The sequence below is a fragment of the Nothobranchius furzeri genome, chromosome 11 (assembly GCF_043380555.1).
Source record: "Nothobranchius furzeri strain GRZ-AD chromosome 11, NfurGRZ-RIMD1, whole genome shotgun sequence".
In the NCBI taxonomy this organism is placed as follows: domain Eukaryota; kingdom Metazoa; phylum Chordata; class Actinopteri; order Cyprinodontiformes; family Nothobranchiidae; genus Nothobranchius; species Nothobranchius furzeri.
In genome coordinates this window covers 65596087-65618853 of record NC_091751.1, presented here as the reverse complement: position 1 = coordinate 65618853, position 22767 = coordinate 65596087, and the positions used below count along the sequence as shown (strand labels likewise).

Here is a 22767-nt window from a genome sequence, read left to right as displayed (position 1 = left end):
AGGAGTCCACACTTCAGGTCGGTAGGTGGCGGTAATAAACCTAAAAGTTGCTTGTTAACCGCCATAAAACGATAGAAGAAGAAGAAGAATCTAGCCCTTGGTGGGCGGAGCCAAAAGCAGGAAGTGGAACGTAAACATCAAAACGGCTGTCTAGCTTTATCGATTTTGAACTTTAATTGTATCTGTTGTCTCGTCGTTCTTTCCTGAACGTCTAAAGGTAGGAGTTTGTCTCGATTGTTAATGACGTTTTGTTTTAATAAACCCGAAATATCCTAAACATTTCACCGTCCGTGGTTAGCATAGCGGTGCTAATGACAACCGAGAGGAACTGCTATGGTTCCGGTACCGAATGCGTTCTATGGAAGTGTTTTCCAAGCTGATGTTGGTCCTGAAGGTGGTAGCTAACACATCCAGAAGGGACCCTAAAGCTCCGGTCGCTGCTGGCTATCTTGGTCCTCAGCAAAAACCTTTGTGTCCACCATTGTGTCCACTGTCCCAGCTGTTAGACTGCTGTGTCCACTGTCCCCGCTGTTAGACTGCTGTGTCCACTGTCCCCGCTGTTAGACTGCTGTGTCCACTGTCCCCGCTGTTAGACTGCTGTGTCCACTGTCCCCGCTGTTAGACTGCTGTGTCCACTGTCCCTTCCATCAGCCCGAGTGATGTGCTGTTCTCTCCTATTTCAGGAGGACTCTCATTGAGTCCCCAGAGCTAGTCCCACAGAGCTGGTCCAGCTTAAGGACAACATGGAAGAGACGAGTCGGGAGGCTGTAGCCACTGCAGTGCAGCGTGTTGCTGGGATGCTGCAGAGGTCAGACCAGCTGGATAAAGTGGAGCAGTACCGGAGGAGAGAAGCCCGTAAGAAGGCCTCCGTGGAAGCCAGGCTGAAGGTAACCAGTCCACAGACAGGTGCTGTTGAGATGGAGGGGGCGGGGCTTGATGTGCTCTGGAGAACCAGTATTTACTGTGTTCAGAGGTGTTGTTCTACTTAATCATGTGCTGCAGTCAGGAAGCAAGTGAGTGACAAGTTTAGGGATTGTGTGTGATGTCCTCCAGGCAGCAATCCAGTCTCAGCTGGACGGCGTTCGAACAGGACTGACCCAGCTGCACAGTGCCCTGCTGGATGTCAAGGACATCCAGAGTTCACTGGCTGATGTGAGCAAAGACTGGAGACAAAGCATCAACACTATCGAGAACCTAAAAGATGTCAAGGATGCTGTAGTTCAACACAGTCAGCTGGCCTCTGCTGTGGAGAACCTCAAAAACATCTTCTCTGGTGAGTCTGGTCCAATCACACCCACCCCCAACCTCCGCAGCCCCAAACAACGCAGGAGAGCCAAATGAGCCGCTTTGATTAGACCCCCCCTAGCAACAATAGAAGATGAAATCTGATTGGATGGAACAGTGAAAATCCACAGACATGTAGCAGCCATAAGAAACATTCCTAAAATGAGAAAATAAAAACAAAAGAAAGTAATTCCATTAAATTTCATAGAACAAATATCATTTAAGTTGTAGGTGTACCATACCACCTTTATTTCTAAGGCACGTTTCAAAAACGACATGTGAGTCGACCAAAGTGCTGCACAAAACAATCAAAAAACAACATCACAATACAGACAAGAACAATCAGTAAAACACAATAAAAGCACATTAAGAGTCATTGTCCAAAAACCAATCGGTACAAGTGAGTCTTCAGCCGAGATTTACACTGGTGATGCTGGCCCAGACTGCACACCACTGGTCTACATAAATCATCTCTGCATCACACACACATTGTCCAGAATGCAGCAGCTGGACTTTAAACTGGAACTGAGCATTTGTATTGGTGGATCTCTTGATCTGATGTTTTTGTCGTGTCACCAGTCCCGGAGATCGTGGTGGAGACCCAGCAGCTGATAGAACAGGGGGAGCTGCTGCAGGCCCACAGGAAGCTCATGGAGCTGGAGTGTTCGCGGGACGACCTCATGTACGAGCAGTACCGTATGGACAGCAAGAACACCAGCGACATGCACCTCATCTCCATCTATTTTGAAGATGTAAGTTCAGTTGATCCCATCAACAGTTCCTCGGGTCATCTCTGGAAATCTGAAGCTTTCAGATCAGCTGTTTAAATTCAAACAAAAAGTAACACCTGATCCTGGTGTAATGATGGTCAACAGAAACGTGCGGAGTCGCTTAAAATCTCAAAGAATTCATTCATTCATCTTCTGTAACTGCTGCTTTCTGTTAAGGTGACAGCAGCATCTGATTCAGCCCTCAGCCTCCTGCTGGGGTTATCATTATCAGCAGTAATAAAACACACATCTCAAATATTATTGGAAGTTTAGGATTTTTTTTTAAATGTTTTATTATACAGGTCCTTCTAAAAAATTAGCATATTGTGATAAAGTACATTATTGTCTGTAATGTACTAATAAACATTGGACTTTCATATATATTAGATTCATTACACACAACTGAAGTAGTTCAAGCCTTTTATTGTTTCTAATATTGATGATTTTGGCGTACAGCTCATGAAAACCCAGAACTCCTATCTCCTAGCATATTTTATCCGAACCATAAAAGAAAAGTGTTTTTTATACAAAAAAAGTCAAACTTCAAATAATTATGTTCAGTTATGTACTCAATACTTGGTCGGGAGTCCTTTTGCAGAAATGACTGCTTCAGTGCAGCGTGGCATGGAGGCGACCAGCCTGTGGCACTGCTGAGGTGTTATGGAGGCCCAGGATGCTTCGATAGCGGCTTAAGCTCATCCAGAGTGTTGGGTCTTGTGTCTCTCAACTTTCTCTTCACAATATCACACAGATTCTCTACGGGGTTCAGGTCAGGAGAGTTGGCAGGCCAGATGAGCACCATAATACCATGGTCAGTAAACCATTTACTAGTGGTTTTGGCACTGTGAGCAGGTGCCAGGTCGTGCTGAAAAATATAAGAGAGAGCCATAGAATGAGTGGGACCTTACAGCCAATGAGAACACGATAGCCCAGCTGTGTGGGGAGGACTTGTCCTGCGTCGTCTCTCAGGTTGTCTTTGTGGAAAGATGGTCACAAAATAGAAGAAACGTCACGATCGCAATCGGGTTTATTGCTGAGTCAGTTGTTTTGTTGTTTGTATGTTTTGCTGTACAGCGCTCTGGTCAGCTCCCATGCTGTGTTTAAACGTGCAATACAAATATGGGATGGTTCGGGTCACACCCACAAGGAGTTTGTTTTGGGGGGTTTGTGCAGGAGACAGTTGACGTGTGTGTACGGAAAGTAAACGTATAATAAACATCAGAACATGTGTACTTGGTATGAGAATGACGACGTGCAAAGAAATAAACAATATCATCATAGGCTCCTAAACACTTGACCCTAATCCTAATCTGAACCCTCATCCTACTCCATGAACATCAACAACGTTTAGGTATCCCTGATCCCTGCTTCTAATTAGCTCCAACCCAAATCATTTCTGTAAACATGTTTTGTTTTCAACCTTGAAAATATTTTGTTTTGTTTTTTTTCTCCAAAGGTTCAAGGATTGTCTGATGAACTGGCCAAGCAGTTATGGATGGTCCTCCAAAGGTCCATGGTCACGGTTCGCCGCGACCCCACCATGTTGGTGTCTGTAGTTCGCATCATCGAGCGGGAGGAGAAGATCGATCGTCGAATGGTCGACCGAAAGAAGCAGTCTGGCTTTATTCCTCCTGGGAGGCCTAAACGCTGGAAGGACAAAATGTTTGAGGTCAGAGGTCATAAACCTTTCTGTGCAGGACTCTAGGCTTTGATGTTCTGCTCTCTCTCTCATTTACATCACAGAAGAACCCGGATGTAGAGTTTTACCGAAGCATCATGCTGTTCTGTCTCCTGCTGGTGGATTTCTCTACATTTGACCCGAGTGGGTTTTTGGTGCAGGTGCTGGAGGGGACAGTCGGCACACGCATTGAAGGCACCCAGGCGGTGACCAGAGAGGCTGATAAAATGTGGCTCGTCCGTCTGTTGGAAATAACAAGAAAATATGTTCTGGACGACCTTATTGTTGTCCAAAACCTGATGGTGCAGTGCTTCCCGCCACACTACAACACCTTCAACAGGTAACCGATTCACCAGTGCATGTAAGCGCAGCATCCCCGACAGCAGACCGGGTTTTAGAGGTGAACTAGGAAATGTCTCCGTAGGGTTCAGGAGGAACAGATGTTCAGTAGAAGGCTACCACGAGTGTGTGTATGTGTGTGTGTGTGTGTTCCAGGTTCTTCAGCCTCTATCATAATGCCGTGTCCAGCCGTGTGAAGGAGCTGGCCTCAGAAGAGTTGGAGGCCAATGAGATTGTGTCGCTTCTCACCTGGGTCCTCAACACGTACAAAAGGTGTGTTTGTTAGGACTAGTCCAGCTTCACCGCTGTCACAAACTTCGCTGTGACGAACGTTTGTTCAGGGCTGAACGATTTATCGTTTTCCCATCGAGATCAAACGCAGCGATGATCACGTGATTGTCAAAGCTGCGGTTTGTGGTAGTCCCTTTGACTGACCCCGGATCTGCTGTGTCATCTGTTTCAGACATCCGGGGTTTTCCCTGGCTTTAAAGAGCAAGTCACCCCCTACAAGAAACTTACTTCACTTCCACTTCATGTTTGAAAAATGCAACAAATGCTGTTGCTTGGCAGACCAAGAGGGCGGAGCCGCTAACAAATACACACACACAGGCTCACAATGGCATTTTGACATCATAATGTACCAGATGACATCATAGCATACCTCTTAGCCAATAGCGGTGGCAGATTTAAATTCAAATACAGTGCAGAATTTTTCCCTGACGACGGCGCAACACTGACAATTTTAGGCAGAATATTTGAATTTTAACCAAGATGCACTGAACTGCCAAATTATTGACTACACGTGTCTGTAGCATGATTAGACACTCCTTTATATAGTTTATCAGCAAAAAAAATGTGATTTGGGGGTGACTTGCTCTTTAAAGAATGTTGCAGGGGTGGGTTGTGTGTGTGTGAGTGGGTTCTTGCGGCGCATGTAACAGCCGTGTGTGTGTTGCAGTGTTGAGATGATGGGCCATCCAGATCTCAGTTCGGAGTGTGACATAAATCAGCTGGAGCCGTTGCTGCCGCAGGATGTGGTGAATGAACTTCTCAGCAAATATGTGAAGACTTTTACCGTGAGTGCCACACCATGGGTGGATGGGTAATAGCTTAAATATTAAAAAAAAACATGAGAGAAATCATAAATAAACAAATCTGATACAGAGAAACAAAACAACCTTAGACTTAAACTTTCTAATTCAGCTCCTCAGGGTTGAGTCCGCACACCGAGAGCTGACCCACACAACTACGTTTATTTGATTCAGAGTTTGCTCGACTCGCATATTTACTCCTCAGAAGTATGAGAGTTGGTCTCTTAAGCCGGGCGGACACTGTGAGACTTTTTCACTCGTAGCACTCAGCTTCAGCTCAAACGGTACGACTTCCTCGCAGGGCAGATCTCACGAGTCATGCGCTCACACTGTACGTCTGGTAGCAACACGTCGGCCCTAAAAATATGCTAAAAATAGCAGTTTTTATTCAACACGTCAGACTTTTTTTGTCTTGCCTGTTGTCCTTCGGGAGTGCTGCAGGGGGACACACAGGGATTTATGGGGGTTGGATGAGGAAAACGAAATAAAGAAAGTAAATCTGTGTTTTGTGATCAGTTTAATTTGACATGAACACGACAAACACGCTTTCTTGACAATCTTTGTGAGTAAAAAACACGTAGAAATAAAAACGAACAACGTGTGTTGTTAGGAAAATAGCGGGCGAGCGGTGTTGATGCATGACTGCGCATGCGTCGTGGGCGGTTCTGGTACTTTTGGGTCGCAGCCGCTCGCAGCGCCGCTTCAACAGTGCGATACCCTCACGAGGGACGAGCGAAATATCAAACACGCCAGAAGTCCGTGCGAGCTCACGATTGCTGATCGGTAGCTGGTCACGTGGTGTTAATGGCCTCTCGAAACCCCCTGTACACTACACGACGCTCGGCGCAAAACTCGCCCCGATCTCGTGGATTCTCGCACGACTGGAAAATCGGCTCAAAAAAAGTGAAAAAGTCACACAGTGTCCGCCCGGCTTTGCTGTGAAAACACTAAACTGGTTTTATTTGACCCGAGGACCCACAGATCAGTGATTTTAAAGACCAGAACCGAGGTTCGGCGTTTATTTATGCTAGATCAAGGTCACTGTCGACGGTGACGCCGGGCCGTTGTGAGGCCTCCCAGTATGCATCGATGAACCATCAAAGTTAATGCTGAAGTTTAATTCTGGGGTCTGTAAAAGTATTTTCTGCAAGAACCCCCGAATGCTTCAGTAATATCAGAGCCAAGATCATCTTTATTGTTGTTGCCCCAGCGTCCCAGAGCACAGGCCAAGGTTAGACACAGACATGGAGAACAAAAACAGATACAGGCGGGCCACGAGAGCAGCCGTACAAGGCGCTCAGTGTGTGTGTGTGTGTGCGCGTGCGTTTGATGGATTGCTTGTTTCCAGTCTAATATAACAGGCTGGCTGAGGAAGGCCCTGGAGACGGATAAGAAGGACTGGCAGAAGGAAAGCGAGCCTGAGGCAGACCAGGATGGGTTCTACCAGACCACGCTGCCAGCCATCGTCTTTCAGGTGAAACACAAAGTTCTGTTCTCTCGACTTAGCTGCAGAACCCTGATTAACTGAACCTGCAGGGTGTCTGTTGTTAGTTTGGCTCAGAACCAAGGAATTTGCATGCAGTAATGTCAGTTTGTCTTCCCCATGATTGGTCTTTCCTCTCTCTCTCCCCTCCCTCCCTCCCTGTGGTCCATCAACTCTTTTCTAGATGTTTGAACAAAATCTTCAGGTAGCTGCACAGATCGATGGAGACTTCAAAGAACAGGTTCTAAAGCTTTGCCTGAAGCAGATGCACTCTTTCCTCGTCAGGTATTTGTTCTTATACATCTTGAGACTTTGGTCTTCGCCCCTCATTCATTCAGAATTCATTCATTTGTAAATTAAGTCCAATTGAATTAGTTTGGTAAAACACAATCAGTTATTGAATGTCCTCCAACTCAGAGATGGATTGAGGAAATGAGTCAGTGAGCCCCTGGGCTGCTGTGGCTACATTGTAGCTCATTATCTTCAGTGTGTGAATGGGTGAATGACTAAGGGCTGTTATATACTTGCTGTTTGATGACGCAAATGCTATGGGATGCCATTTGTAAAGTCTAACAGTCACAATCTAACAGCAATATTTTTGGTTATTTAGCATATCATAAGAGAAAAAATTGGGAGTTCACTTTTTCGAAGTCATATTTTCATCATGTTATTCATACATTTATAAATGTTAAAGTTTCCAAATAAATATTTAGTTAGCAAGCTAAATATTTAATTTGTAGTTAAATATTTATTTTGCAAACTAAATATTTAGGTCTGATCTAAATATTTAGTTTGTAAAATAATTATTTAATTCACTAAATATTTAATTTACTAATTAAATATTTATTTTGGAACTAAATATTTAATTTGTAAATTAAATATTTATTTTCCGAAATAAATATTTAGATCCCAGCTAAATATTTATTTTGGAGCTAAACATTTAGTTTGCAAAATCAATATTTGGGAAATAAATATTTAAGTCTGACCCAAAAATATAAAATATAGTGTGGAGCTAAATAACATTGTGGAAAATAAATATTTAGCTGGTACTTAAACATTTAGCCAATATGCTAATTCGCTTGCCAATAAGCGGAAGTTGGTTACCAAAATAAATGCTGGATCTCGCTAACTTCTTTTTAAACTCTTGCTCCGAACCAGAACTTGTTTTATCTCCGGTTCTATTCTTCTTCAGCCAACACGTCGGACATGTTCAGAAGAATAGAACCGGAGATAAAACAAGCCCAAGATAAAGTCGATTTTGGTTCCGTTTATTTACGTAGTGCCAAATCACAACAAGAGTCGTCTCAAGGCACTTAACAAAGTAAACATTCCAACTGAACATCCCTTATCAGTGCACCAAGTTAAGTTTCGTAAGGAAACACAGCAGATTGCATCGAGTCACTGACTTGTTGTGTCAGAGACTTTAGTTTACAGCAATCCCCATGCTAAGGTAGCATGTAGCGACAGTGCAGAGGAAAACTCCAGCAGATCCTGGCTCAGTATGAGCAGACATCCATCGAGACTCAGTTTGGGGTTTGAGAAGATGATTTACAAGCCACGATTGTGTGTGTGTGTGTGTGTGTGTGTGTGTGTGTGTGTGTGCTTGCAGATATCGGGAGGAAGCTGTTGCCTACAAGGAGGAGCACCTGAAAGACAGACAGCTGCCTCAGTGTTATGTACAGTACATGATAGCCATCATCAACAACTGCCAGACATTCAAGTAAGTTCTTATTTACACCTTCTAGTGCCTTGGGTTTACCAGGATGTTATCTCCAGTTGCGTTAGGTTGGACAGACTGGTGTATTTCTGGGACCATGAAGGAGACATAGAGTCTTTTGGGGGGCAGGTGTAAATGAGTTAGAACGTTACAGGTGAAAGTAAAGCTTTGTGCTGATTAGCAACCTTGCCTTGAGTTTGCCGCCTTGGCTTTAGTGTTGCTGCTTCTATCAGATCCAGGTAGAGGTGTGGTGATTGTTTTGTTGCGTGTTTTTATTCAGAGAGTCCATCAGCAGTCTGAAGAGGAAGTATTCCCGGTCCTCGGAGCTCAGCGACAGCGACGCTGCTATTGACAGGACACTAGGTGAGGTGGCCAAGGAGGGCTGCCAGTTCCTGTTAGACGAAGTCTTCCTGGATCTGGAGGTAACACAACTCAATTATGTCCAACTTTTTTTTCAGGACTTTATTTCCTGTAGTGTTTTGTAAAAAAAAAAAAAAGGCCTCTGAGGGAGTTGGGAGTGATTTTGCGTCGCCCGTACGTGGGTCACCAGGGCCCCCCTCTGGAGTTGGGGAACTTTAGAAAGTGCCTGATGGCCGGGACTTTACCCATGGAGCCCGGCGGGGCACAGCCTGAAGAGGAGACGTATGTCCCCCTTCCCCTGAGCTCACCAATCGTGGGAGGGGCCAAAGAGGTTTGGTACATTGTGTGTCGGGTGGTAGCAGAAGGCAGGGACCTTGGTGGTCTGATCCTCAGCTATAAAAGCTAGCTCTCGATACATGTCGCCTGTCTGGTGGGGAAAGAGCCGGAGTTGGTGTGTGAGGTTGAGAAGTTCCAGTTAGATGTAGTTAAACTTACCTCAACGTGTGGCTCTGGCTCTGGTTTCCTCGAGAGAGGTTGGACTTTCTACCACTCTGGAGTTGCTCCCACTGAGAGGCGCCCAGCAGGGGTGGGCATACTTGTTGCCCTCCATCTTGGTGCCTGTACGTTGGGGTTCTGTCACAAGCCATCTTCCCACACTAGCTGACTCTTTAACAGATGTTACGTCTCAGGGTTGACTTGTATTTCTATTTATGCGTGGGCGTGATATTCAGTCGCTCTCTATGACTGCCTGCACACTATAGGAGCTGATCAGCGATCACCATTAACCTAGACCAGGGGTGTCAAACTCATTTTAGCTCAGGGGCCACATTGAGGGAAATCTAGTCCCAAGTGGGCCGGACCGGTAAATAAAAAAAAAAACTTCAGATTGTTTTCTTTGTTTTCTTTGTTTTAATACAATCAATATAAAACGAGGCTGGAGCCTGAGGACAGTGTAGTACAAGTACAACACCTGAAGTGTACTTGAAAATTTGAAAAAAATAATCAATAAAATTAAAAAAAAATTCCTTAGTGATTCAAAGAGCTTACAGATCACATGGCTAGATGAGTTTCATGCAGCACTTAAAGTATATTTGACTCATTTTACTTTACATCTTTTAGCTTCACCAGCACATCAACATCAGAAGTCACATCCTGAGTGGCGGCCAACTTCAGGAAGTGATTCAAGTTCTTGTGTGAGCCTTGAGCGCAGCTTTGTTTTATTTATACTCATTACAGAGGAAACTTGCTCACAAAGATAAGTTTATTTTCACTCTACATTGTAAAGTATGAAAATAAAGTTTACACAACCATCTCATGGGCCGGATTTAACCCGCTTGCGGGCCAGATCCGGCCCGCGGGCCGCATGTTTGACACCCCTGACCTAGACTCTGATCCCAGCCAACAGACTGCTTGCAGCTGAAAGGAAGACTCGGTTCAAACCCAAACACATCTTTTAGTCACCTGCAGCTCATGTATTGCTCAGGTTAATGACTCTAAAATGACTGGCCTAAACCTCTTGGAGTGGGATAACAAGTAACCAGCATCTCACCTTTTTGGTTACACGACACCAACGGAGACCCCAGGCACCCAAAATCCTTTTAAGTTTCTTACAGTAAGAAACCAAGGTTTTTATTTAATAGGATGAAAAAAGATGAATCCAAACAGAATCACCCCAACGCAGCGGGTAAGAAAAAACACAGAGCTCCACCGAACTCGTACAGAACTCTCCCAGAACTCAGAACTCTCCTGGGCCCCCCTTTTTATTACTTTACTTCCCCCTCCTTCTTGTCTCCTCTTCGTCTCCATGACAACTCCCGCTTCAGGAAGCACTCTGCTCAGCCTTGTGACTCCTCCCAGCGTCTCTTGCTTGGTGTTCTTCAGGCTTGTGGTCATCAATCGACAGGGCGAGGCGAGCCTTCCTTGTCTTCTCCAGGGGTCTGCTTAAGCCAACCATAAGCATATCCCAGACGCAGCGTCTACCCTGAATCTTTATTGCATTCTGGACTAACCCCACAGAGGTCAGTAAAAGGCTAAAGCCACAACATATATTCACCAAAAACAGCAGAGTCGTGAAGCACATCCATTATTTACGACATTAGGAGATCAGGAGTCAAATCACACACACACATTCACCCACACACAGCCTTTCTTTGACCTCCCAGCCTGGTTTTATTAACACACAGATCGAGAGGTAATCCAGAACTGCTTTCTTTTAATACGCAGGTCTGGAATCAAAAATCTTTGTTCAACAGGTTCAAAGCGTTCCGATGATGGCAACTGGACTTCTTTGGTTTCTTGATGACGTTTTGCTTCTCATTTAAGGAGCTTTGTCAATTCTGACTGGAATATGGGAGGATTAGACTTATAAGCTGTAGCTGTAGCTGTCTGTTGTTGCTGGCGGGAAAAATGTTAGCTGACACACCTGGCGCTGCAGTCTGGCTCCAGCACGTTTCCTGCATGTTTTAGATCATGAAGACAACTGGTTTGTTTAATTTAGTGATGAATCACTTCTGTAGACACTAAGGGCCATTAGATACTTGCTGTTTGACAATGCAAACGTGTGTTTAAAATGGCTGCCACGTGTTACTCGCGTTGATTTAAAGCGTCATTTGTGTGTGTCCCCCCGAAATTAATACAACACGTCCGAACGCTGCAATATACGAGTAACCAGTAGGTAGGGATGTCCCGACACAACTTTTTCACTTCCGATACGATGCCGATATTGAAGCCTTCAGTTTCCTTTCTAGTTTCCTTTTCTGATGAATTTTGATAATGTTTCCAACAGCATCACCTGAGCGAACTGTTGACCAGGAAGTGGCTGACGGGTTCTCATGCAGTTGATACTATCTGCGTCACAGTGGAGGACTACTTCAATGACTTCAACAAAATTAAAAAACCGTTCAATCAGGTGAGACGAGACAGAATCACTATCTGCAAGAAACATTCAAAAGAGATTTTTCAACTGTTTTATGTGAAATGTTTATTCCCTCTGACATTTGACCAACCAAACCCATTTCTGTAGGTGTGACGGTGGTGCAGTGGATCAAAAAACTCAGTTTAGGTCACATCACGGTTTTCAGTCACGGATTGGATCAGTTTTCAGATCAGCAGAAAGAAAAAGAAAAGACAAATAGCTCGTCTCTCTTTATTTATTAGAACACTTGTGCAACATTTTTCTGCTCAATTTGCAACCTGCTATAAAAATAGGAATTACAGAGAGGTCAGATTGCTGATTAAATGTCAAAACAGCTTGCCATTTAAGACACGCCCATTCCCTGCGTTTCCTGCTTTCACTAATTCCCTCACCCTTTTGAAGCACTATTTGTATTCTTTCCTCGTCTTTTACAGATATTTATAGGTCCAACCTCGTTAATGTAATAATTGGCCCAGCATTTTGCATGCCCCCCCCCCCCCCCTTCTGTTTCACAGCAATTGGAGGTACGTCTGCGCTGCGCTGTCAGACTGGAGGCATGTGCGTGTGTGTTCGTTTATGCAGTTTGCATCATCATCGTTTTTTACAGGGAAACCAAAATGCTTTCATACATGAGACGATGCAGGTGGTTTTTCAAGCACCTCTTCTCCTCCGCCATGACCACCGCTGTGCTTTCTTGTTTGGATTGAACAGGTGGCTCCTCGGCCCTTCACGTGTCTCCTCGGACCATGTGCATGCCGAACCGTGGAGTGAGATTCGTGCGGATCAGGGATGATCCGTTGCACCCCTAGATAGAACTAACCTGCTGGACTGTGTTCTGTGTAGGAGATGACCAACGAGGCCCATCGTAGGGTGGTGGTAGAGTACATCAAAGCAGTCATGCAGAAGAGAATCACTTTTAAAAATGCCGATGAGAGGAAAGAAGGAGCCGAAAGGATGATCAAAGAAGCTGATCAGTTCAAATTCCTCTTCAAGAAACTGGCAGCGGTGAGTTTTTACCTGCTGCTGTTTGTTGTTCCATAGTACATGTGGCTGTGCGTGCCCTGTGGTTAAATCTGCTGCTATAGATGAGATTTGAATATATTAAATATGGGAGTAAGGTGGCTGGTGTGCTGTTGAAGAAGACATTCAGATCTAGAAAGTCTAGAAAAACCACCTCTAGGGAAAGGAAAACTGTGTTCATCAACCCTGAACCTGCAACTTTTGTTCATGCTTTTTGAGTTTAAGGACCAGACCTATTCTCTTGTGCTTCTAAGGTTTAGGGTAGGGTTAGATCATGTCCAGCTAAGGACTCAGAAAAAAAAACAACTTCAGAGATAGGAAAAGCTGTAGAAAAAAAACAATAAATGGTCAACATCAGATCAGTGACGCTGTAAGCTCAGGTTGTTGCATGTAGGCTATGCTCTAATTTTGTTTTGTGAAAAAATGTGATTGACAGATTTGAAATGAATGGCTGTGTAAAATAGAAATGAGCTCAATAGAGACCAGGATCCGATTGTGGGGAGCTACTCCAATAAAGATCATTAAAACAGAGCAGTAGTTATTCATTCATTCACAATAAAAAGTAAAAGGAGCCAGCTGAGCACCAAATACATCCAGCACTTCTGATTTTCTATTACATAGCAACTCTGGGTGTTGTAAATGGAGGTGAGATGAGGCAGAATGTTTGAATCATTTGGAATGCACCTATACATTTTTTAGAGTCAAATTTTGGCCCTTCTCTGACAGGACTAAAGTATCCTCTTCCTTCATGTTGTATTCGTCTACTAGAAACTTCAAAACTTAATAGAAACATGCAATGCACATGTTTGTTTATTTGTTTATTTATACATTTATATTTTGGGATGATGAGAAGCACTTGAGATTAACCATATTTAAATAAGTCCTCCATAGAAATTTACAATGAGAATAAAAGGCCAAGATAACATAAACCACGTTTTCCATGTGAACGTAATATCAATAGGCCAAAAACAAAAAATATCTAAAGAAAAAATAAATGAACAATCAAATAAGTCAATGATAAATAAATAAAGTAACACAAACACATATGTATACAAAAACATACAAACGATGTAACAAATCAGTACATTCTTAACAGACTACACATCATTTCACACATATGAAAACGTTCTTGCTCCATTATTGGTGACATTCACGGTGGAAATCTCTTACAAAAACACATGATTCTACCAAACGGGCACATACATGTGCATAGTCGTGTCCAGGCCAACTGACAGGCATGCAGTTTCAATTAGGCTGATTTAAAAAAAAATTGAAAATGGTCTTTTTTGTAAGTTATTCCAAATTTTAATGAAGGCCCAAAACGGTGGGCCTGTTCTCCAGACAGCAGATATTTGCTATGAAATAATAGCAAATGGTTCAACGGCCAAGTCAGATTGTTGGAACGTGATCCTACCCTAGCTCTGTTTCCCACCGCTGAGGAAACCATTACTGGGTTAGTCAATTCTGGTCTGTAAAACTAAAGCTGGTGGATCTTGCTAAATATATTGAATCAACAATAAGACATTGCAGTAACATTATGCTTGGTATAAAAGCAGCCAACTGTGTTGTTGTGAGGTTTGAGCATTTCTGTTTGTCTTAATGTTGGTTTTTGATTCCACAGCAGTGCAGTGACTGAGCAGGTCAAGTGCAGTCCTGAGGACACATCTAGTGACCTGTATACGTGTAGCTATAATAGGTAAACTTGATTCTTCTATGCAGGGCGAAGACACAGAGCGTCTTTGTGGGGCCATCTCTGCTATAGCTGAAGTGTTCAAGCTGACAGACCCCACTCTGTTGTTCTTAGAGGTCACCACTCTGGTTTCCAAATATCCTGATATCAGGTGGGTATAGTCACTACTGTTTTCTGCTGCTAGTTAAGGTCATTGTTTCCACTACAACAGCATTAAGACAACTTGTATGTTTGTCATGCATTTGTATTCAGCCCACTGTATTACCCCTAAATAACATTCAGTGTAATCGTTTGCCTTCAGAAGTCACCTAATTATTTAATAGAGTTCGCCTATTTGTAATCTAGCCTCATTGGTTTGTTAGAGAACATTATTAAACAATTAGCATCACAAAGACCAAGGAACTCATCAGAATGAATTTTTGGAAATAAGTTTAAAGAGGTAGGAAATACTCGTGCAAGGCATTGTAACCTAAATTCCTTTAAAAAATCTTTAAACAATACCAGAAACAAATGACCTCTTAAGTTAATTGTGCTGTTTGGTTTCTGACCAAACACACTGTTTGTTGAATTATTGTCTTGTGAAAAGGATTATCAGGATAGTCCATTCTCTAAAGCATCCTTTTTGTCCAATCAGCCCTAGAAGCTCTGTAGTAGTCCACTACTTATTTCTTGTTAAGTAGTTGATAATTCATGGTTTGTTGCCTCATGGTTCTGTTGGGATGATGTTGTCCACACAGAAGTTCATGTAGTTGGTCACACACTTGGTCAGGGCAGTGATGTCGGCTCTATGTGGCTTAAGCCTGATTTACACTTCTCAATTAGCTCTTCAACAGAGAGACGCACACGGAGTGTCAGAAAGGTTTTCACACGCAAATTGTTGCAAAGCAATTCCCTGCCAGGGCAAAAGAGGGCGTAGTGATTTTCTGCGATATCCTGCCACCATAACACTCGTGAATCCGGACCACGATAGTGTATTTACTAATGTTTTTTTATTTATTTCAGACTTTTCAACACGGACAAATTTGTCCTGCATTCTCCTCCACCTCTTCATGCGGTCACCACCTCTAAACCCACGTTTCCCATAATTTCCGTTCACGTTTGCTTCGTATTATGTACTCCTTCAGTCACGGGTGAATAAACGTTCAAATTTTGGGACTTTTTGCACGACGCGTTCTTCAATCTGTTCTGGGTCTGCCGCAAAATATCTTTTTACTTTTTAATGGAGCTGTTGACAAATTTACAGGAAGCGGCGTCCTGACCAATCACAAGTTTTTGGTCTCCGTCACTTTTGACAGATGCTTAAAAATGTGGGCATGTCTTTGCCACTATGTGAGCCCATCGAGAGCCCTTACACCGACACAATGGCGTTGCGTCTCCGCACCGAGGCAGATGGAGAAGTATAAATCAGGCTTTACAGAGTGCAAATTATGAGACTGAGATGTCAGACTCTTGTTATAAAAGGCTCAGTAGGGAGCCTAAGTCTCCTCCCTTTCCGGTCGGCTCATGGGTCCCTGGAAGAACGAAAAAAATGAAAGCAAGTCAATGGGTCTAAAAGAGTTATCTTCTAATCCGCTTTGCCTTACGCCCTGGATCGCACATATGTTGTACTTATATTTAAATGAAAAGTAATGATGGGTGTTTTGACCATGCCTGTCACGTACTTTCAGATTTATCAGCTTGTAAAAGTTTGCTGTTAGCATGACAACAAATCAGACATCATCATGTAACTGTTAGCTAGCAGGCTAATACGGAGCTAACGTGTTGCCTCAGGAGAGCAAAAATGTTTGCAGTTTGGACATATTTGAAACCTAACAGCAAAGGTAGTGCAACAGACACTTGTAACGTGTGCATACTGGGTATTTCCTGTGATAGAGCATCATTCAACACTACTAATTTCATACACTGTCTTTTAAACAAACTTCTCTCTTTCGGTTTATCTCTTTGGTGGTCACCACAGCAAATCACCTTTGTCCATGTAGTCCTTGATTACCACCACAGTGACGTCTAGCATTATTAGTTAACTACTATATAAATCTTTATTGTTTTTGTGGCTCTTAAATTTTTCCTTCCTCTTTCTCACAGGGAGGAGCACATCCAGGCGCTGCTTTCTGTGCGTGGTGATGCCACCAGAGAGATGAGACAGATGATTATTGGAACCCTCAGTGAAAACAGAGTATCCTACACTGGAACCACACAGCCTGTATTCAAAGACATTACTGTTCCCTCCATCACCATGACTACCATGACCTCCATGGCAACTGCTAAGTTGCTAAAATAAATCAAAATCTGACACTATTTTCACTAAAAACTGATTCATCTGGGACTGATACTGCCCTGTTGTCTTCTTACATTTCATTATTGTTTATTCTTTGATGTTCTCCTATGTTTGCTTGATTAACACAATAAAATCTGACTTATAAATATGAACTTTAGTATTTGTAGTAATTTTTTAAAGGGGCATTATGGAAGTTTGACAGCCAAAACATGTATAGAAATAATAAATGTCTTCTTCATACATTCTCCTGCAATGCCCTGGTCCTGTAGAATGAGCCCTGGCATTTTTACTGTGATTGCCTGTTTTTCTGTAAAATCACAGAAAAAGAGAGATGCTCGGGTCGAGCAGGCTGCTTCATGCGCGTTCACGCTCAGGCATCGCCCGTAGCATTTGCTATCCGTAGCTTTAGCAGCAGAGAGAGAGGCAGTGCCACTTTGTCGCTGTTCCTAACGCCTAGTGACAAAGCTAGCTACATTTCTGAGGACCCTTAGCTACTTTCTGTAGAACTTTCTTCTAGATATTTCCTGCAAATTAGCAACAAAATAGCCATTTTCGCTCCGAACCGTTCTTTGGATTGACGTTTCAGCTGTCATCAAGGATATAAAAGTTACAGATACAAGGAATGTTGCTGGTGTGTTGCTCACCTTGTAAGATGACTGACTCACATGCAGAAGACCTGGCTTTCGATTCTGGGTGTAAACATTTTAGAGTTTCTTTTTTACATCTGTGGTACTTTTTTTTTTTTTACAGTAAGATGCCCAAATTTTTATTTGAGACTCGCTGAACGGCATTGAATTCACAGATAAAAAAGATGTGGGTTCAACTTTCATTTTGGAACAATTTTTCAAGCAAGGGAAGGGAATGATCTGAGCATGCAGGAGGACTGACCCATCATAAACCTTTGTCGGCTGTGCTGAAGAGAAAGGTACAGAACCAAATTATTTAATTAATTAGCTGCGCGTTCTCCTGTCCTCTGTCCTCCGGGCCACACACACACATGGGACTGTCTCAGCTGTTATTTTCGTTAAGGAGTGTGCACGTACAGCATGTGCGCCTCATGCACGAGCCTACTATTGAAGCTGCCGTTACGCTTTTGGCCTGAGGGGGCAATTGCGAGCATAAAAATTCAAAAGTCCGAAAAGTCCCTTTAAGCATATTAAGATCTGTGCATCTCCATTTTCCTTCCCTCTCACTGCACTTTGCAAACCCTTGCAGGACCTATTAGTGTTGTATACTGGAATTAGAGTATACAGGAATTATAATACCGTTATTATTGAAACTCAGTTCTGAAACAGAACCCAATAGAAAAGATCCCATTGAGATTAAAAACCTTGTTTTCAAGGGAGTCCTGGTAAAGAAGCAGCAAAAGTTAGTTACAAAATGTTTCAGTTACACAGACATGTTATGTACAAAGTTACAGGAGGCAGTTACAACACAGGGAATCCGCCTGAAGGGCTCTCAGTCTGGTTTTAAATGTATTCAAGCAGATAAACTTGATTAATTTCCAGTTTTCCTGCAGCTTGTTCCATGCAGAAGGAGCAGAGTGAACGAAAGTCAGTTCGGTGCGAGCAAACGGAACAATTGGTCATTTGCACGCAGACTGTGAGAAGTTACACTTCTCCATGAGATTAAGTTACAAGATGTAGGTGGGTAGTGATCCAAGCATGGCCTTATAAATGAAGGTGTACTAATGTCCCAACCTCCTGGTGGACTGGTGGACAAAGAAGGTCATCTTTTTCTGTCTAACTGAGATGAGTGCCTCAAATGGCTGCTCTTGAGGTCTGCCTGTATCTGTTTTTGTTGTAAATGTTTTGTGTGTGTAACCTTTGTTAGGCTGTACTGCGGAGTCAGATTTCTGCGCTTCGGGACGCTTACTTACCACTACTTAGAGGTCTTTTTTTAGAGTTTGAAAACAACATTAGCTTAGTTTTGTCAGCATTGAGGACCAGTTTTAACTGCAGAAGTGTTAGTTGGACCTCATTAAAAGCTCTCTGTTATTAATTCAACAGCTTTAGTGGGGGATGCTCTAAAACAGTAAATGATTGTGTCATCGGCGTAAAAGTGCTAATTTAGCATCCGACACGTTTTGTCCTATGTCGTTAATATACATAATGAACAAGAGGGGTTCCAAAACTGAACCCTGTGGTGCTCCCTTGTAGACACTCAAAAATTCAGAGGACAACCCATCACATTTAACGCATTGAGTTATGTCCTTCAAGTAGTCAGAGAACTGTGATGGACAGAAGACGGAAGCTGCCGAGCTCCGAGGGTGTGGTGATTGGACACCAGCTGGTCCTCGTTATGGATAACGAGGCCAGGGAGGATAAAAAGGTGACAGGTCTGCTGAGAGGTGAGCGTGGTCGACCTGTCATTGTGGCATCGGACTTTGGGGGGTGGGGTCGTTCGCAGCCGGTTAGGGCTGCCGGCGACGAAGATAGCTGAACGGGTGTTTAGAGTTCCAGCGTCAGGAGGGAAGGCTGGTCGCCTTCTTTAGACAGCAAGGGCTGGGCATAGGTGATGCCAAGGCCACGCCGACATCTGCCGCTACGGACTCTGGCAGTGGACTTATGTTGTGGATGTACCCGCCGTCCTCGCAAGCTACACCCCGGGGCGTTGGACGGCGTTGGACGGCGTTGGACGGCGTTGGAAGCTCAGACCCCGGGGAGGGGGGTCACACCATCCGTGACAGCTAAGTACCGCTGCTTATGTGACTCATGCTGGACAGTTGGTTTTAGGAGAGAGGGCTCGGGCCATAGTGTTTTATTACAGGGTTCTTTTATGGTGTTTTATTATTGATTGTGCAATAAAGTGTGTCTTTTATAAGTCGTTGCCTGGTGGTGTCTTCAGGTTCTGTCTGGAGGGCAAGATATTCTGCCCGTGCTGCCCACTGCTACTTTCATTACAGAACCATGAGATTGCATGTTCAGACAATCCTAAACAGAGAAGCTTTTTTTAAAACAGCATGGTCTACAGAGTCAAAGGCCTTTTACAGATCAATAAAAAGTGAAGCACAGTACTGCTTTTTATCACGAGCAAACAAGAATGTCATTGATCACCTTTGTAGCTGCAGTGATGGTGCTGAGCCTTTCTTCTGAAACCTAATTGTAGACTTGAGAGAAGGTCATTTGACTACAAGAAGTCTTTCAATTGTTCACTTTCTAGGGTCTCTAGAAGTTTTGCCAGGACACACAGATTAGATATTGGTCTGTAATGTGTTAATAGAGCTGGGTCGCCACCTTTTAGTGAATGAGACACGAAAGCAGACTTACAAACTGATGGTATTGTTTGTTTTTGATAGAAAGATTAGAAAGAGCCATAAGAGGCTCTGCTATGAAATCAGCAGCCATTAGAGTTCTATCATGTCTGGACCAGAGGGTTTTCTGGGATCCAGAGTTCTAATAATTCGATGCACTTGCTCAACAGTAAACGGAACAAAGTTAAAATAGACACCAGGGGTCATTTGGGAATCGGTGCAGGGGGACAGAGGAGTGTGTTCCAGTAGAAGTCGACACTGAACCAGATGAGATCAAATGCTTGTTAAAACTGTTTAAAACCTCAGTTTTACCATAAACTGGGACAGAGCTGTTTAGGACAAATTTTGGAAGAGCATGAGAAGTTAAGTTGACAGATAAAGACTTAATCACTTTCCAAAATATCTGGATTATTTAGGTTCTCAGTTGTGACATAAGTAATGGTCTGATTCGGCCTCTTTGATGAGAGTTGTACATTTATTACCTTTTCTGGCTTTGGCCCATGCCACATTAATTCAATTCAATTCAAGTTCATTTATATAGCGCCAAATCACGACAAGAGTCGTCTCAAGGCACTTCACATAGTAAACATTCCAATTCACAGTTCATTAAGCCAATCAGAAATAACGTTTCCTATATAAGGAACCCAGCAAATTGCATCAAGTCACTGACTAGTGTCAGTGACTATACATCCTCATACTAAGCAAGCATGCAGCGACAGTGGAGAGGAAAACTCCCTTTTAACAGGAAGAAACCTCCAGAGAATCCTGGCTCAGTATAAGCAGCCATCCTCCACGACTAACTGGGGATGGAGAAGACAGAGCAGACACACACACACACACACACACACATTACGCTGATGGATAATATTTGACAGTTCGGGGGAGAACCAGGGATTTTCTCCACCTTTGATTCTGAGTTTCCTGAAGGGGGCATGCTTTACAATTTCTATGAAAGTCTCCTTGAAGAATGCCCATGCTAGCTCAGCATCTGGTAACAAAACTATTTGCCTCCAATTAGCCAAAGACAAATCTTTATGATAAGCTTGTTCACAGAATTGTTTAAGATTTCTCTTGTAAATGAAGTATGGTTTAGAATTTTAGATTTAGGCATTTTTGTGCTGCAAGTGGCAACAACACGATGATCACTCAAGTCATTGCAGAAAACACCTAAAGGTGAGAATTTATGAGGGACATTTGTTAAATTAAGTCAAGGTGGACTTATCAGGACTCTTTAAGATTGGGTCCCTCGTTCTAGGTGTCGTACTCGCGGGGACCGGGCTTTCTCAGTCCTAGCCCCGTCACTCTGGAACCAGTTGCCACCCTCAGTTAGGCTGTCCCCATCTCTGCCAGTCTTTAAGAGTCGCCTAAAAACCCTCCTCTTCTGCTTGGCGTTCCCTGAACGTGTTTGAATTTGGCCCTCTTTTATGTTGATTTTATTTCCCTGTTTTCATTGGTCTCTTTATCCCTTGTTTTACCCATTTGTCTTCTAGAATGTTTTACCTTTTTATTTATTTATTTTATTTTGTAATATTTGAATTGCTTTTACTTTCGATTTATTCATCATACTTAACTTTTCTCATGTACCATGTTCAGTGCCTTGGGCTTCCCGACAGGGTGGCGGAAGGCGCTTTATAGATAAAGCTTTGATTGATTGATTGATTGATTGATTGGGTCTTGTGGGTTGGTTAACCAATTGGCTAAGATTTATGGAGTTACAGAAAAGTTTGAATTCATCTGAAACTGCATTTTCCCAGTCCCAGTTGACATCACCAGCCAATAGGAGTTCATTCTAATTTAATTTGGACAAGAGATGCTTTAAGGGCCTCCTTGGAAGCCAATGGAGGCCTACAGCACCCAGCAACAGTTATAGAAAGTGATTTGGCAATTTCCACATTTAAAGCCACAAACTTCATTTGTTTACAGATACTTTCAGACAAGACTGTTGATGCATTCAATCTTGATCTGATATAAATAACTACACCCCCACATTTGTTCGGTCGGTCTGTGCGATAAACTTTGCATCCAGCTATGTTGATATCTTCAGTTATGGATTAAGTCGGCCCAGTTTCAGAAAAGATTAAAAGTGAGATGGGCAACATGGAACAGGGCAGGGTGGTTCAGGACAACACAGCAAAATCTAGCCAAATGTAACCTAAACAGAGACAGAGTCATGTTTCTCGATTAGGCAGGGAGAAAGTCCACCCTGTCTCCCAAAGACACAAGTGAGACGCCCATCATGTTTATGGTGGGTTCATTCCTGGCAGCTGCATCAACAGCAAAAGAAAGCTCTGAGAGAAATCAAGCTCTTGTGTATGCACAGCACCCTCTGCTGATGGTCAGCTCACTAACTGGAAGCAGGTGCTTGTGAACATCCTGCTGCATCAGCTCAATTTTTTCTAAGAGACCAAATCGGCACTCACAAGTTGCAAATGTCGTATTCTGACCACAGAGATGGTGGGACTCTGACATTTCATTTAAAGGGTCATTTTAGCACTGGCTCAGACGTGTGCTGGCTTGAGTTGAGCGACTCTGCTAAGTCTTCCTTCTTGGCTGTAACTTTTAACGTGAGTCTGAGGATGAGGTCTTCTCTGCCAGCAAGTCGCTAGTGCTGACGGCTCATCTACTACCTGTCAATCAAATGGACACGCCCCTAAGTAGTCATGATTTCAAGCTTTAATCAATCAAATCAGTTTCCCTCTGGGATTAATAAAGTATTTTGAATTGAATTGAATTACATTTAAATGGACACGTTACAAATAAATGCACCCCACTCAGAGTTGTCATCACAGTAAACTTGATTTATTAAACCTAAAATGTTTTTGAACCAGGCTGTAAACATGTTTGTTTCTGCTGTGAAGTTGGTATATTTAACATGAGAGTCAATGGGAACTTG

The 22767-nt window shown here is 43.1% G+C and overlaps 1 protein-coding gene across 2 annotated transcripts; it reads left to right on the top strand.

Annotated features, from left to right (window-relative positions):
* On the top strand, positions 1–16773 carry exoc3 (exocyst complex component 3). Of its 2 annotated transcripts, none has more exons than XM_015957572.3 (16): positions 1–21; positions 684–887; positions 1054–1273; positions 1864–2036; positions 3511–3723; positions 3894–4072; positions 4228–4344; positions 5030–5147; positions 6511–6636; positions 6830–6930; positions 8255–8365; positions 8643–8784; positions 11508–11630; positions 12480–12641; positions 14376–14497; positions 16429–16773. In XM_015957572.3, the coding sequence occupies exons 2-16, from the start codon at positions 744–746 to the stop codon at positions 16622–16624; spliced, it is 2247 nt and encodes a 748-aa protein (XP_015813058.1). In that variant the 5' UTR covers positions 1–21; positions 684–743; the 3' UTR covers positions 16625–16773. The 2 variants fall into 2 exon arrangements, with proteins under 2 accessions (XP_015813058.1, XP_015813057.1); XM_015957571.3 differs by lacking the exon at positions 1–21 and adding an exon at positions 71–217.
* The last annotated feature ends 5994 nt before the right edge of the window (positions 16774–22767 follow it).